Raw genomic sequence first — 13,905 nt, forward strand, 5'->3', positions numbered from 1 at the left:
TTGAATTTTTTTTCTGTTCCTTTGGTCTTTCAACCTTCTTTTGCATTGGTGCCACAATATTTTACTCAGAGGGGCTTTATATTTTAAATGTACGGCTAGTTCCACTGCATTGGTGGTGGTCTTTTTTGGCTGTTGTGAACTTAATGACCTTAGGTGTTTTTTTTGTTTTTTTTTTTACTGATATTTACTAAGAGGAAAGCATCCTAGGAACTTGTTTGAAAAACTTGGGAATTTCCCCTTCTCTGCCCCTCCTTTGCCCTCCCCGCCATTGCCTGTTTTACATATGGTCATATAAGTTTCCTTGTCACTCTCTCCATGCATCTCACCCTCTCCTTCCTCCCCTGCCCTCCATGTCCATTAGTCTCTGTTCTCTATGCCAGTGTCTCCATTGCTGCACTGCAATAACTTTCTCAGTACCATCTTTCTAGATTCCATATATATGCTTTAGTATAGGAGGTTTATCTTTCTCTTTCTGTGTAATAGGCTCTAGGTTCATCTACCTCATTAGAACTGACTCAAATGCTTTCCTTTTTATGTCTGAGTTATGTTCTGTTGTATATATGAAATACACAGCTTCTTTAAAACCTGGGAACTTTTGAAGAAAGCACTAACCATTCTGTCTCTAGACTGCTATTCTCACCTACAGATTCTGGACTTGAGCTGCAGTATGTCCAGGCTCCAGCCACCTCTGCTTACTTCAGACTGGGCCCTACAATCCTAATTGGCAAGAACCAATTCTTTATTTATTTATTTTTTAAAATTTTATTTTATTTTTAAACTTTACATAATTGTATTAGTTTTGCCAAATATCAAAATGAATCCGCCACCGGTATACATGTGTTCCCCATCCTGAACCCTCCTCCCTCCCAAGAACCAATTCTTTAATACCTATCCTGTTGCTCCTGTTTGTCCTGAATTCAGTGGTTTTTGTATACTGACAAATTCCTTGGTTTGTCTGAAGGCAAGGGGAGAGTCTTATCAGCAATCAAGGACCTCTCTGTTCAGTCCTGAAATGGGTTTTCCTCCAGTTGCATGGCTTGTTCCTATACTTGTGCTACTAAATGTATGAAGCTATGTAATTATACCACCCCTTAGATTTTTTCTAACTGTTGAATATATCATGTAGTAAGGAAATGCATTATACCCTTAAAGCTGTCTATTCATTTATCTTTGTTTAAAAAATCTGAATATAGGGCCAACATATACTTGAGCTCAGTGTTTGATACTCAGTTTTTAGTATTTTTATACTAAAATAAAAATAGTATACTACCAAATTATAGATATTGAGAGCATGTTACATTTGTTAATAAGAAGAACTGACATCTCGATGATTTTTCCTATCTAAGAAAACAGGATAGCAATTAGAATCTAGTTTATGCCACTAAAAATTGCAGCTGTTTAAAACAGAAACAGTTATTTTTTTTGCTCATGCTTCATGTTCATTTATGTTAGCCAGAGGCTCTCTTCACATTGCTCAGAAATTCAGGCTGACATAAGTCTCTGTTGACATACACTTCCATGATCATAGAAGACAGAAGAAAAGGTGAATCATACACCGCTTCTTAACCTATCTAGAAATGACATGGCACTGCCACTCAAATTTCATTGGTTAGAGGAATTAACATAGCCATGCCTAAGTTCAAGTGGTTAAAGAAGTGCTTTCCTATCAAGTGGCTAGAATGAGAAAAGCAAACATTTGTGAACAGTTCTGATGATTCATTCATTATCTTTCCACTTAAGTTTTGTGTTGTTTCATTTAATGGCTTTTAAAGTTTTCCTATGATTTTTGCATAATTCTTACTGAATTTATTTCTTGGTATTTTGGTTTTTTTCTTGGTATTGAAGGTAGACTTTTTTCCATTTTATATTTTGACTGGTGGTTGCTTGTATATATCAACTATTGGTTTCTGTATGCTAGTTTTATACTATATGAAGCCTTTAGTTTCTTTTTCATTCAAGTCTATTGATTTTCCAGATTTTCATTCTTTTTTCAAATGATAAAGGGTTCTAGTCTTACTGAAAAAGTAAACTTAATCTTTTCCCGTAGACTCTACTAATTTACTTTGGCTTTTGCTATTGCAATATAATGTCTAATAATTATGAAATTAGACATTTTTTTCTTGTTCTTAGTTGGCTCTGTGGCTGAGATATGTTTTTATCAATAAGAACTATACATTTATTATTCATATCTTGAATATTGCTGTCAGGAAGATTGTTTTGTTTTTTGCCTAGTATCTTTTTAGTGTTGTATGTCTGCTTAGTCATTCAGTCCAACTCTTTGCAACCCCATGAACAGTCACCCACCAGGCTCCTCTGTCCATGGGGATTCTCCAGGTAAGAATACTGGAGTGGGTTGCCATGCCCTCCTCCAGGGGATCTTCCCAACCCAGAGATCAAAATCAGGTTCCCCACATTGCAGGTGGATTCTTTACTGTCTGAGCCACCAGGAAAGCCCTTTAGTGTATATGAGTTAATCATGATTTTTTTTCTCCTGGATCTATTAAAATGAAAATAGACTAATATCAAGGCTTCCTGGAATAAATTCCACTCTTTTAATGCATTTGGCATTTGCTTGCTGTTATTTAGAATTTTTAAACAGTACTCACAAAAAACCACGGTTGTTACTTCATTTAAATTTTTGGAAAATTTCCCCATTTTTCCTCTATCCTAGAATGGTTTTCCGTTGTATTAAAATGATCTGCCTGGGAATGCCCTGGCAGTCCAGTGATTAGGATGCTGCTGCATCTCCACTGCAGGGGGCACAGGTTCAGTCCCTGGTCAGGCAGCTAAGGTCCTGCATGCTGTGTGATACCACCATAAATAAAGTGAAATAAAAATCTGCTTTTACTGATAGGAATTCTCAAGTAAAACTCTTGAGCCTAGATATTCTCTCTCTTCTTAGGTCAGTTTTGGGTGAGCTATATTTTCCTGAAAAAAAGTATCCATTTCTAAGAGTTTGCAGAGTTTAGTAATAACCAGTTAGAATGTATTTTTTTGGTTGCTTGTTTTAGTACTACGTTGTGATTAGGCAATTTCTCATTTAGTTTCTAGGATGCTTTCTGTGTAGCCCAGTGTCCCTGTTTGTTTTCTTTTGGGCTGGTGGGTCTTGCTTTCTCTAGTTGCAGCAGGTGGGGGCTACTCCTCATTGTGGTGTACAGGCTTCTCATTGCTGTGCTTCTCCTGTTGCGGAACACAGGCTCCTTGCACGTGGGCTTCAGTAGTTGTGGCATGTGGGTTTAGTTGCCCTACAGCATGTGGAATCTTACCAGACCAGTGGTTGAACCCATGTGCCCTGCATTGGCAGGCTAATTCTTGACCACCAGTGAAGTCCCCATCGCCAGTTTTCATAAATGTTCCATGAGCACTTTGAAGGAAGGCCTAGTTCCCTGTTTGCGTGCTTACCTGTGTACTCAGTTGAATTCAACTCTGCGACCTTGTGGACGCCAGACTCCACGGTCCATGGAATTTTCCAGGCAGGAAATACTGAAGTGGGTTGCCATTTCCTACTCCACGGGACCTTTCATCTGTGAAGGGGGAAGTTAACTTATTATATTACATAGGCCTTCTGTTTTTTTTGTGGGGTTTGTGGTCTACCATATCTTCTCTAAAGTGCAAGTTTAAAGTGTGTTATGAATACTTTTTATTTCTCTACCAGTAATATAGTTTTGTCTCTTTGTATTTATCCTTTTACATCCTATAGTTTCAGCTTTACTAATATTGTTCTCTTAACTGATACTTATCTTTTCATTTTGATGTGTACCACCTAACTTTCTTGGTCTCATTTATACTTTTTGGCCTGAACTCTTACCTTGCTTTCTTTTTCTGATATTCCTTTGCATAACTTTTTATTATTTTTGGTCATTTCTGAGTAAGCTAAGTGTGTATACACACACACATAGCATAGAGTTCGGTTTTATTTTGTGATCCAAACTAATATTATTTTAATGTATGTTAAACCCATTTACATTTATTGATATGAGAGAGAGGGTTTTTTATTTGTTTTCTTTTTATAGTTGAAATGATTTTTCATGATGTGGTAACTTTGCTTTTGCTTGTATGTGCAGTTCTGAGATTCAGAAAGTTTACGTTTTATTTTAGTGGTTACTTTTGTTATTATAATTTTATATTATATCCTCCATTCTCTATTGGTTCCCTACCAGGAAGAGTGTTAAAACTAGTGTGTTTCATCTTCCTTTTTCTTCCCTTCCCTCTGAATGGCATGATTTTAGTAAATTTTACAGCTTTCCTTTGCACAGTCAAATGTAGTTATCCATCACTTGATTTATCATCTTTTGACTTTCATTTGTTATGGGTGGGAGGCAGTCAGCAAATTCACTTTGAATCTCCCTTTACGTAAACCCTCTGTCTTTAGGTCATACCATATACATTGTATTCTGTCACTCTTAATTCCCATGCTTGTTTTTTAATTCATAGTTTTTTTAGATAAATATATGCGTAGCTCATTGAAGATAATTTGTTATGATTTCCTAATTTATCTCTTGGCTGATTGAAATTTGGTCCTTTTTCAAGGGTTTGGTGGAATAGATGAGTTCATGGGGCTAACTTTCCCTGAGTATTATGTGCAACAGGGTTATTTGTAGTCTTTACCTGAATGACATATTGGCTTGACCTACAACCTATGTCTCATACTTTCTTTTCGTACGAATTTTTCTACTGTATCCTGACATTAGTTGTTCCCTTGGGGAAATCTGAGGCCAGCCCTTGATTATTAATTTCTCCCCCATAAGTAACTGGATATTTTTCTCTTCGTAAACTATTTTTTATTTTTATAGACCAGTAAGTTTACTAGGATATGTCTTGATATTGACTGCTCTAAAATGCCTTAAAAGTTTCCTTGCAGGCAGTAGTGTATTTTAAAAAAAAAAAAGTGCTCTGCTGGATTTATCTGTTGTTATGGGGCTCAGCTAGTTAGGAAGGGAGTATATTTAGAGAGACTGTTGGTTATTTATATAAGGACTTAAAACAATGCCCCCTGCCCCCAAAATAGACTTGTAATTTTTCTTCTAAGTGAACTTTTTTGTTGAGGCAAAACATAAGTACAGAGAGTGCACAAATCACAAGTGTACAGTTCGGTTAGCTTTCAGTGAAATACCTGTGTAATCTACACCCAGATCAGGAAGTCGAACATTCCTTATTAGCATTTCCAAGACCTACCCTTTGAGCTTTTTCTTTACAGTCACTGCTACCTGCTTCTCTGAGGATAACCTTTTTCTTTTCTTTATTGCTGTATAGTACTCTAACCATACTTTTCCTGATAGTTGTTTTCAATCTTTTTCCCCCTCCCAGTTGTGGTTAAAAACACATAACTATCAGTAAGTGTGTCATAGTGATTGGCTCATTCTTCTATTAAAATGGACATTTGTGAATAGTCTCCAGTTTGGGTCTTATGAGATGTACATGTCTTTTAGTTCATCTGATGTATATATGTGTACATTTCTGTTCAGTGTATACCTGCGAGTGGAGTTATTGAATTATTGGGTCATAGACTGTATGCATACACAATTTAGTAAAGACTGAAGTGATTTCCCACAATGGTTGTAATGGTTTATATTCCCAAGAGCAGTGAATGAAAGCAGTGTACATCCTCAACACTCAATATTGCTGGTCATTTTAGCCATTCTGGTAAATTTATGGTTTGCCATAAATATCTCATATTTTTATGTCATGTGAGAGGAAGAGTGTGAGAAAACAAAAATGTCACTGAAATTTCATATGCAGAAAATCTGTTTGGTATATCAAAAAGACTGGCTTACTGGTTTACCTCATCATCTTGATTGGTTTAGGTTCAGCCTAAACATGTGAAGGAAGCTTTCAGATTACTGAATAAATCAATCATCCGTGTGGAAACACCTGATGTCAATCTCGATCAAGAAGAAGATGCCCAGATGGAGGTTGATGAGGGCCCAGATGGCATCAATGGTGAGGTGTCTGTCCATGACTGTTCTAGAGTTAGGGGCCAAAATGTTCTCTAAGATATCGTAATAAAAGTACACTTACTGATGGTTATGAAGTCTGTGTAGCAAAAAGGGGAAAAATAGATAATGAATTTTATTAACTGTTTATAAGTTAAAATATAATCAAATAGTTGATATAAAATATATAAGCTTGAAAGACTTGAGAGAAAATACACCAAAATGGAGATAGTGGACTTAATATTGCAAATGCACTTTTAGATCATGAAATCTTTTATCTCCCATTCTTCCCATTTCTTCCAAATGAGTTTTTGTCTTCACTAGTAGCATTTATAAAATTGCTTCTAATTTATTCGTACAGTTACTGAATACTGGGTATAATTATATGGTTGTTTTAAAATTAGTATTAATGAGGAGGGAGGAGGGTTCAGGATGGGGAGCACATGTATACCTGTGATGGATTCATTTTGATATTTGGCAAAACTAATACAATTATGTAAAGTTTAAAAATAAAATAAAATTAAAAAAAATAAAATTAGTATTAAAATATGAATAGTGTATTTATAAAAGCACCTAGTGGGGGGGGTATTGGCACAGGAAGAAGATTCAAACAGTTAATATTTCACTTAGGTCATGCTGATAGCCCTGCTCCTGCGAGTGGAATTAACGGCCACAGTGAAGACATGAACCAAGATTCTGTTCCAAAAGCTTCCTTGAGGCTGGGCTTCTCCGAATACTGCCGAATCTCTAACCTTATTGTGCTTCACCTCAGAAAGATGGAAGAAGGTGAGGCCATACCTAGTGCTGCTCCTGTGCTGAGTCATTTACATAAGCTGTATTCACATAAACTGCTGTGGTTTGCTAAAGATTGTGTTGTTTTGTCAGAAGAGATGATAAATTTTTAAGACAAGCTCACTTTGGCAAACAAAATCTGAGGGAATGTCAGCATATCTACCAACCTGGATGTTTTCCCTACAAGTTCATTGTCAGAGGTTTATGACTCATTTTTATTAATGTCCTTGGCCTATTCTAATATTTGTTAAGCCAAATTTGGGATCTGATAATATATAAGGAAGCACTTAACAAATTTTTTGTAGATGTAAAATCTTCCTTCTTTACAATGGCTTTGTTTTAAATGGATGGAATCCTTCATTCCCAATTTATGCTTTCAGTTGCTGTTTACAAACATTGTCTGGGTGGTGAAGCATAAGAAAGTGAAGGAAACACCTTCATACTTTGAAATCATAATAGCTTTAAGAAACTTATCTCTTTTTTTTTAAATTTTTCTTTTCAGGATAAAGTAAGGATACTTTAATTGAACTAATATGGAGGGTTATTTCAGGCTTAAGGTGGAACATTGCAAACCTTATTTTAGCAAATATGTTTTCTGACAGATTGGTTATCTAATCTATACATTATTTTGTTTGTTGTTTATGCAAACTCCAAGAATTGGCAAAACAGCTTACTACCAAGATAATTTAATCCTTTTTAAATGAATTTTTTTTTTGCAGAAGAGGATGAGTCAGCATTAAAGAGGAGTGAACTTGTTAACTGGTACTTGAAGGAAATTGAATCAGAAATAGATTCTGAAGAGGAACTGATAAATAAAAAGAGAATCATTGAGAAAGTCATTTATCGACTCACCCACTATGTACGTATATAATTAAGTTTGCTGGGGTATTATTGAGGGAAGGTTTTCATGTTTCATATCTTTATAGGTTCCTTAGATGTTCATTTATTTTGAATCCTGAGAGTCTAGTCAGAATTAAAAATTGTTTAAGAGACTTACTAATTAACTGACTTATTTCTTCTGCCAAAATAAGCAGAATTTATGTTAAAGCTGGGAAAGTGAATTTAGGGTCTTACTATTTGAGTGTTTTTAACCTTTGTTTTTTACTCTACCATAAACCTTCAAGCGGCCTGACCACTATCATCTAAATTCTGCATTTTATCCTTCCTCCTGTTCTTGTCTCCCCATTAACCAGTTTACTGTCTGTCTCATATATTTTTTCTTATACTTGCCAATTCATTCATTCTCCTTTTATAATACTTGCTTGGCAAAACTCCAACTTTGGTTAAAACTAGTTTGTTTACTATACCTATATCTAAGAAGTTAAAAGTATCTGAAGAAAAGCATACAATCATATACTCACTCTTCCTTTACATTAATGACCACAGATCTCAAATGGACAATTCTTAACTTCTATCTTATCTACTTCATAGTAGCACTGACCTCACAGTAGCAATTCCTGCTGCCATTACTTTTCCCTCATCTGTTCATTCTCCTATTTCTTAAAGGACCATTACATATATACCGTCTCACTGCTCCAATCAGTTGGCTATTTTCAGTATTCAACCTGTCAGCACCATCTGTCACAGTTGATCACTCCTAGAAATACTTTGTTTGCATGGCTTCTGAGTCACCATATTCTCCTGGGTCTTCTCACTGTTATTTTCTCCTCTTCTCTCTTCTCTCACTCTCTCTCTCTCTTTTTTTTTTTTTTTTAAATTTTGAGCTGTGTGATTCTGTTTTTTCTCTTTTGGCCACATAACATGGCATGTGGGATCTTAGTTTCCCAGCCAGGGATCGAACCTGTGCCCCCTGCAGTGTAAGCACTGAGTCTAAACCACTGGACCACCAGGGAAGTCCCTCCTTTTTTATTTTCCTGACTCTTTCTCTTGTCCCTTTTTAAATGAAGTACTATACGTAGTCCTCAAACCTCTTTTTCTATTTATATTCATTGCCTAAGTGAACTCATTTGGTTCTATGAATTGAGAACCATTTGTGATGACTTCCATATTTACATCTCCAGCTCTCACCTGTCCTCTAAATTCCTAATGTATATAGCTAGCTGCTTACTCACAAATTAATAAGCATCTCACACTCAATGTGTTCAAAACAGTTACTTCCCTGTAGTTTCACTTACTCAGTTACTTTAGGCCAGACATTTTAGAGTTAACTTTGATTCCTATCCCCTCACAACTTTCTTTTATCAGCAAATCTCATGAACCCTGCCTTCAGTATTCTCTCTTCTCTCTTCACCACCATCACAGCTACCCAAGCCACCATGCCTGGAGTTCCACAGGTGCCTCCTAACTGTCCACCCTTGCAGTGCCTCTCTGCCCATCAGCCAAACAGGTCTTTTAACAAATGAAATTGTTCTAGTGCCCTGCCTTCCTTCCATCATGTTTAGAATAAGATCAGTCTCTGTACCATGGCCCGCAGAACTTTCTACACAAGCAGGCCCCTGCCCACCTCATTGTCTTCATTTCATAGCTTCTTTCCTTTCCAATTCTTCACAGTGACACTGGCCTTGTGACTGTTCCTTAGACACACCAAGTATGAAGGCTTTTACACTTGCCCTTTGTTTCTTTCCCCATATTCCCTCCTCCATTCTAATGTCTGCTCAAATGTTGCCTTCTCAAAGTAGTGCTTCTTGCTTAATCTGTTGAAATAGCAGACTTCCTCCTTGCTGTCACCCCCTAACCCTGCTTGTTTCTTCAAGTGTTTATCACTGCCTGGCAGTATAGTCTTTGTTTAGGTGTTTAATAATGTGCAGCCACCATGAGGGCAGGGACTTTATTTTGTCAATCCCCCTAGGCAGTGGTGCCTAGCTCAGAAAGGGTTCAAATACTTGTTAAATGATTGAGTTTTTCTGTTCAAATGGCAGAGATTGCATTTAACTTCACAGTGCTCACTTGATAAATATTATAGTTGTCACACATCAGAGTTTATCATCTGATAAACTATTTCCCTGTAGAACTAGATGAGTCTGTGATTACAGGTGGGGGGATTTTAAGAACTATTCCATTCAAAATTTAATAAATAATATGTATAAAAATAGAGCTGAAGTGGGGTGGTGTTGTGCTCAGAGTTGTCTGTCTAGTAGACAGTATGTTTGCATCAGGCCAGCCCTTCCCTTCCTAGTGGCCCTGGAATCAGTGTTAAGATAAAAATAATTCATGCAAAAAATCCACATTGGGACACATTGTAAAACTAACTGATCTAAATTGGGCTTACGTTTTTAAGTTTGATTCACCTCCTGAGCCAATTTGGTACAAAAGACTAAGGAACTTGTACTGGGCTGGTCAAGTGTGCTTTCTATGAAGATGTGTTTGTACATAGAGTACTTGAAAGTGTCTAATCCATCTTAATGGTATTAGTTAATGCTCATACTGTTGGAGTTTTCCATCTTAGGATCAAATCACTATTTCCTGAGTTCCTCTCTATGGGCCTTAGGTAGGAGTCCTTGTTTGTGGACATACTAGACTGACTTACAATATCATGGCTTCAAATCTGTCATCAAGTTTATTAAGCCACATGGCATGTTCTACTTTTTTTTTTTTTTACTAGTTAATAGATCAAAGTGAAAATTATGTTAATTATCTTTAGATTCTACTTCTAACTGAATTATGAATGGGTGGTATATGAAAGAGTTCAGTGGCCGGTAATTAAAAATTAACATAATATTAAGTATTAAACACTTTGAATGATAAATAGAATAGTAAACATATTTATCAGGATTTATATAATTACATGATCATAAAATCATGTTTTTTGAAGTTATTTTTAAGTACATGATGTGATATGCTAGGGAACCTGGTTAAAATCAGACATTTAGAAGGAGGGTCAGGTCTTGTGTATCTTATCATTCTTAATAATATTGCTAAAGAACTGAGGACAACCATTTGTATTTCATAGGATCATGTTCTAATTGAGCTCACCCAAGCTGGATTGAAAGGCTCCACAGAAGGAAGTGAGAGCTATGAAGAAGATCCCTACTTAGTAGTTAACCCTAACTATTTGCTTGAAGATTGAGCTATTGAAAGAAACTGGAGGAACTATGGCCCTCCACCTCGGGCCTGGAGTCTGGATGGAGTTCTGCTAGCCAGAGAAATGCTTCTGGGAGCAATGATTCAGGAAGATTTACGTTGAGGAACAAGAACCAAGTTGATTGTCCTATCCTATATTGTCATATTCCTTTTATACCAACACAGGTTTTATCCCTTTGTTTAGTGTGCTTCTTGTCTAAAAAAAGTTGGATTGCAATAATGTGTTGTTTCTATAACTAAGACCTTGTGTTTTCATGTGTAGAAAAAGGTCTGCTGCTTATATGTTATGTGATATCATATTGGAGAAATAACTTTTTTCAAGTATCATTTACTGCTTTTTTTCACCAGAAAAAACTTTTTCAGCAGTTGTCTATTAGATTTATTTCTAGTCTACTCAAATTATTGCTTCCATTTATTCATGAATATAGAAAAGGGATGGAAATATGACATTATGGTAAACATTTACACATAACTTCCTCTGAGGAGAGTCCTTATTAGAATTTGATAGTATGAAAGCTAAGAGACCTTGGAGATGACTTTTAAAAGTTAAATCAAGTTCTATTTGTTTTTTTAAGAGAGTTTATGAAAATAAAAAGTTTATTATACTTTTCCACTACTCTTTAGTAACTTTTAAAATTTCTATGTTCTAAGAGTAAGGTCTCAGAATTATTTTCTGACTGCTTTTTTAAGGGAACTTTGATCATTTTCTATATTATAACCATCCTTAAATTTTTTCAAGGAAAATTATTGCTGTTTATGATACTAACAGTCTCTGAGGCTTTAGCTTTGATCAGTATGTTCATGATGTACTTGTTCCTATTGTTGCAGCTTTTGGCAACAGATGGAAAATGTCGTTTTTCTATATATACAACCACCCTTAAATTTTACAGCATTTTTCTAGGAAAAGAATTACTGCAGTTTATATTAACAGTCTCTGAGGCTTAGCTTTGATCATAGGTTCATGGTGTAGAAGTTACTGTTGTTGCAGCTTTTGACAATAGATGGTATTTGGGGGTCTGTGGGGCTAGTCAGGGAATGTTTATACATGTTACTCAAGTTCTCTAATAGAAACTTCACTCACCACTAAAGATAAGGGAGATTGGAAACAGAGAAGTTGCACAGTTAGCAGATACAGGGTATAAACTTGTGTGAAAACTATGTTACTAATTAATGGGGGTAGGCAAGCCTTTTGAGACAAGAAACTTCAGTGTACAGGATCTCAGACTTATTGTTGAGCAGGAGCTGCTGGAGTAAGGCAATGGACTAAGACAGAAGGTTCCAGTAATAGGTGATAGGAAGAACAACTAGTAAAAACAGAAAACCGCAAGAAAGAGTTCCTTCCCTGCACCAGTTCCCAACTTGATAAAGAAGATGGGGTAAGGCGTTTCTGAATAGAGAAACAGCCTGACAGGAATTTAAACTTCAGTTTGATCAAAGGAAAGTGTGACGGCCAGGAAAGATGAGTTCCTTAATGGTGAATCTGTCTTCTCCCCCAATTTTGCTATTAGTGAAAGTGGGGACTCTAAAGCAAAGTGAGACAGTTAATAACAACTAAAGTAAGTTTTTATACATCTGAGTAAGTGTGCTTACATTTTCACACATCCCCTCTATCTACATGTTACTTGTCAGAGAAGTGAAGTGGCTAATGGGTGATGGATTATGTATAAGATCTTTATGAAGAAAATTAGACAAGTATTTAGTAAGTGGATAGATGTAAATTGTTTCTGAAAAGGACATCTTGAATATTGTAAATTGTCAACCATAAGTTTAATCTAATTTCAACCAAATCCCAACAGATGTCCATCAGATAGGAAATGACTACATAAATTATGGTAACAGCCATGCTCTCTGCATTATACAAACTAAAATGAGGGAAATGAAGATGTTTGAAATGGAAATATCTCTAGGACGTATGGAAAAGATGTGCAAATAAAGCCATGGAACACCTGAATATATGACACAAATATTAACAAACCTAAGGGAAAATAGACAGCAAAACAATAATAGTAGACTTAAGTATCCCAGTTTTCATCAAAGGACATTATCAGTAAGGAAGCATAGACTTCAAGTAGTATGTTTAGACCAGATGAGCTTAACAGGCACAGACCATTCTGTGCAAAAGCAACGGAATACAGATTCCTCTTAAGTATAAATGGAACATTTTTCAGGATAGATCATATGTTAGGCCACAAAACAAATCTTATTAAGTTAAAGATGACTGAAATAGGCATCTTTTCTGACAATAATATAAAACAAAACTACAGGCAGAAACCTCAAGTTCTCACAAATATGTAGGAATTAAGCAACATCCTACTTAACCAATGAGTCAAAGAAATCAAAACAGAAATTTAAAAATGAAACACGAAAATGGAAAAATGACATAGCAAAACTTGATGGGAGGCAGCAAAAGCAATCCAAGAGGGAAGTTCATAGGAATAAATGCCTTTATCAAGAAACAAAGATCTCAGCCTAACTTTATATCTTGGGTGGGGTGGGAAATAGAGCCCAAAGTTGGTAGGAAAGAGCAATAAAACTAAGCCGGTTTTTTTTCTTTTTAAGGTAAAATTGACAAAACTTATAACTAGACTCACAAAACAAATGGAAGATAAGTTATACCACAGAAATATATAAAGAATCATAAGATGTTGATATTCACCAGCAAATTGGACAACCTAGTAGATAAACTGCTAGAAAAACACTATCAATCATGACAAAAATGAAAAATCTAATTAGTCTGCTTAGTAATGAGATTGAATAAAAAATCAGAAACCTCCCAACAAAGTCCAGGACCATATGGCTTCACTGATGACTTCCACCAAACATTTAAAGATGAATTAATACCAGTCCTTATCAGTTTCCAAAAATGGAAGAGGAGGTACTATGAAGCCAGCATTACCGTGATACCAAAATGAGACAAGGACACCTAAAGAAGAGAAAATTACAAGCCAATCAATATCCTTGATGTACAAAATAGATGCAAAAAGCCTTAACAAAACATTAGCAACGTTAATTCAATAATATGTTAAAATGATCAAGTGGGATTATTCCAGGTATGCAAGGATGATTCAACATTGCGAATCAAGCAATGTATTATACAGCTTAACAAAATGGATAAAAATCCTTGTCGTCCCCATAGATA

General features: G+C 35.8%; 1 protein-coding gene across 1 annotated transcript in view; it reads left to right on the plus strand.

The window, feature by feature from the left end:
* Nucleotides 1-11,382, plus strand: part of MCM6 (minichromosome maintenance complex component 6) — a 34,942-nt gene extending 23,560 nt beyond the window's left edge. The window contains exons 14-17 of the mRNA XM_061439094.1: nt 5,805-5,940; nt 6,564-6,719; nt 7,445-7,584; nt 10,636-11,382. Of these exons, the coding sequence (XP_061295078.1) occupies nt 5,805-5,940; nt 6,564-6,719; nt 7,445-7,584; nt 10,636-10,752 (549 nt within the window). The 3' untranslated portion in view covers nt 10,753-11,382. The remainder of the gene's footprint in view (nt 1-5,804; nt 5,941-6,563; nt 6,720-7,444; nt 7,585-10,635) is intronic.
* Nucleotides 11,383-13,905: the final 2,523 nt, after the last annotated feature.

This window comes from Bos javanicus, chromosome 2 (assembly GCF_032452875.1).
Source record: "Bos javanicus breed banteng chromosome 2, ARS-OSU_banteng_1.0, whole genome shotgun sequence".
Classification (NCBI taxonomy): domain Eukaryota; kingdom Metazoa; phylum Chordata; class Mammalia; order Artiodactyla; family Bovidae; genus Bos; species Bos javanicus.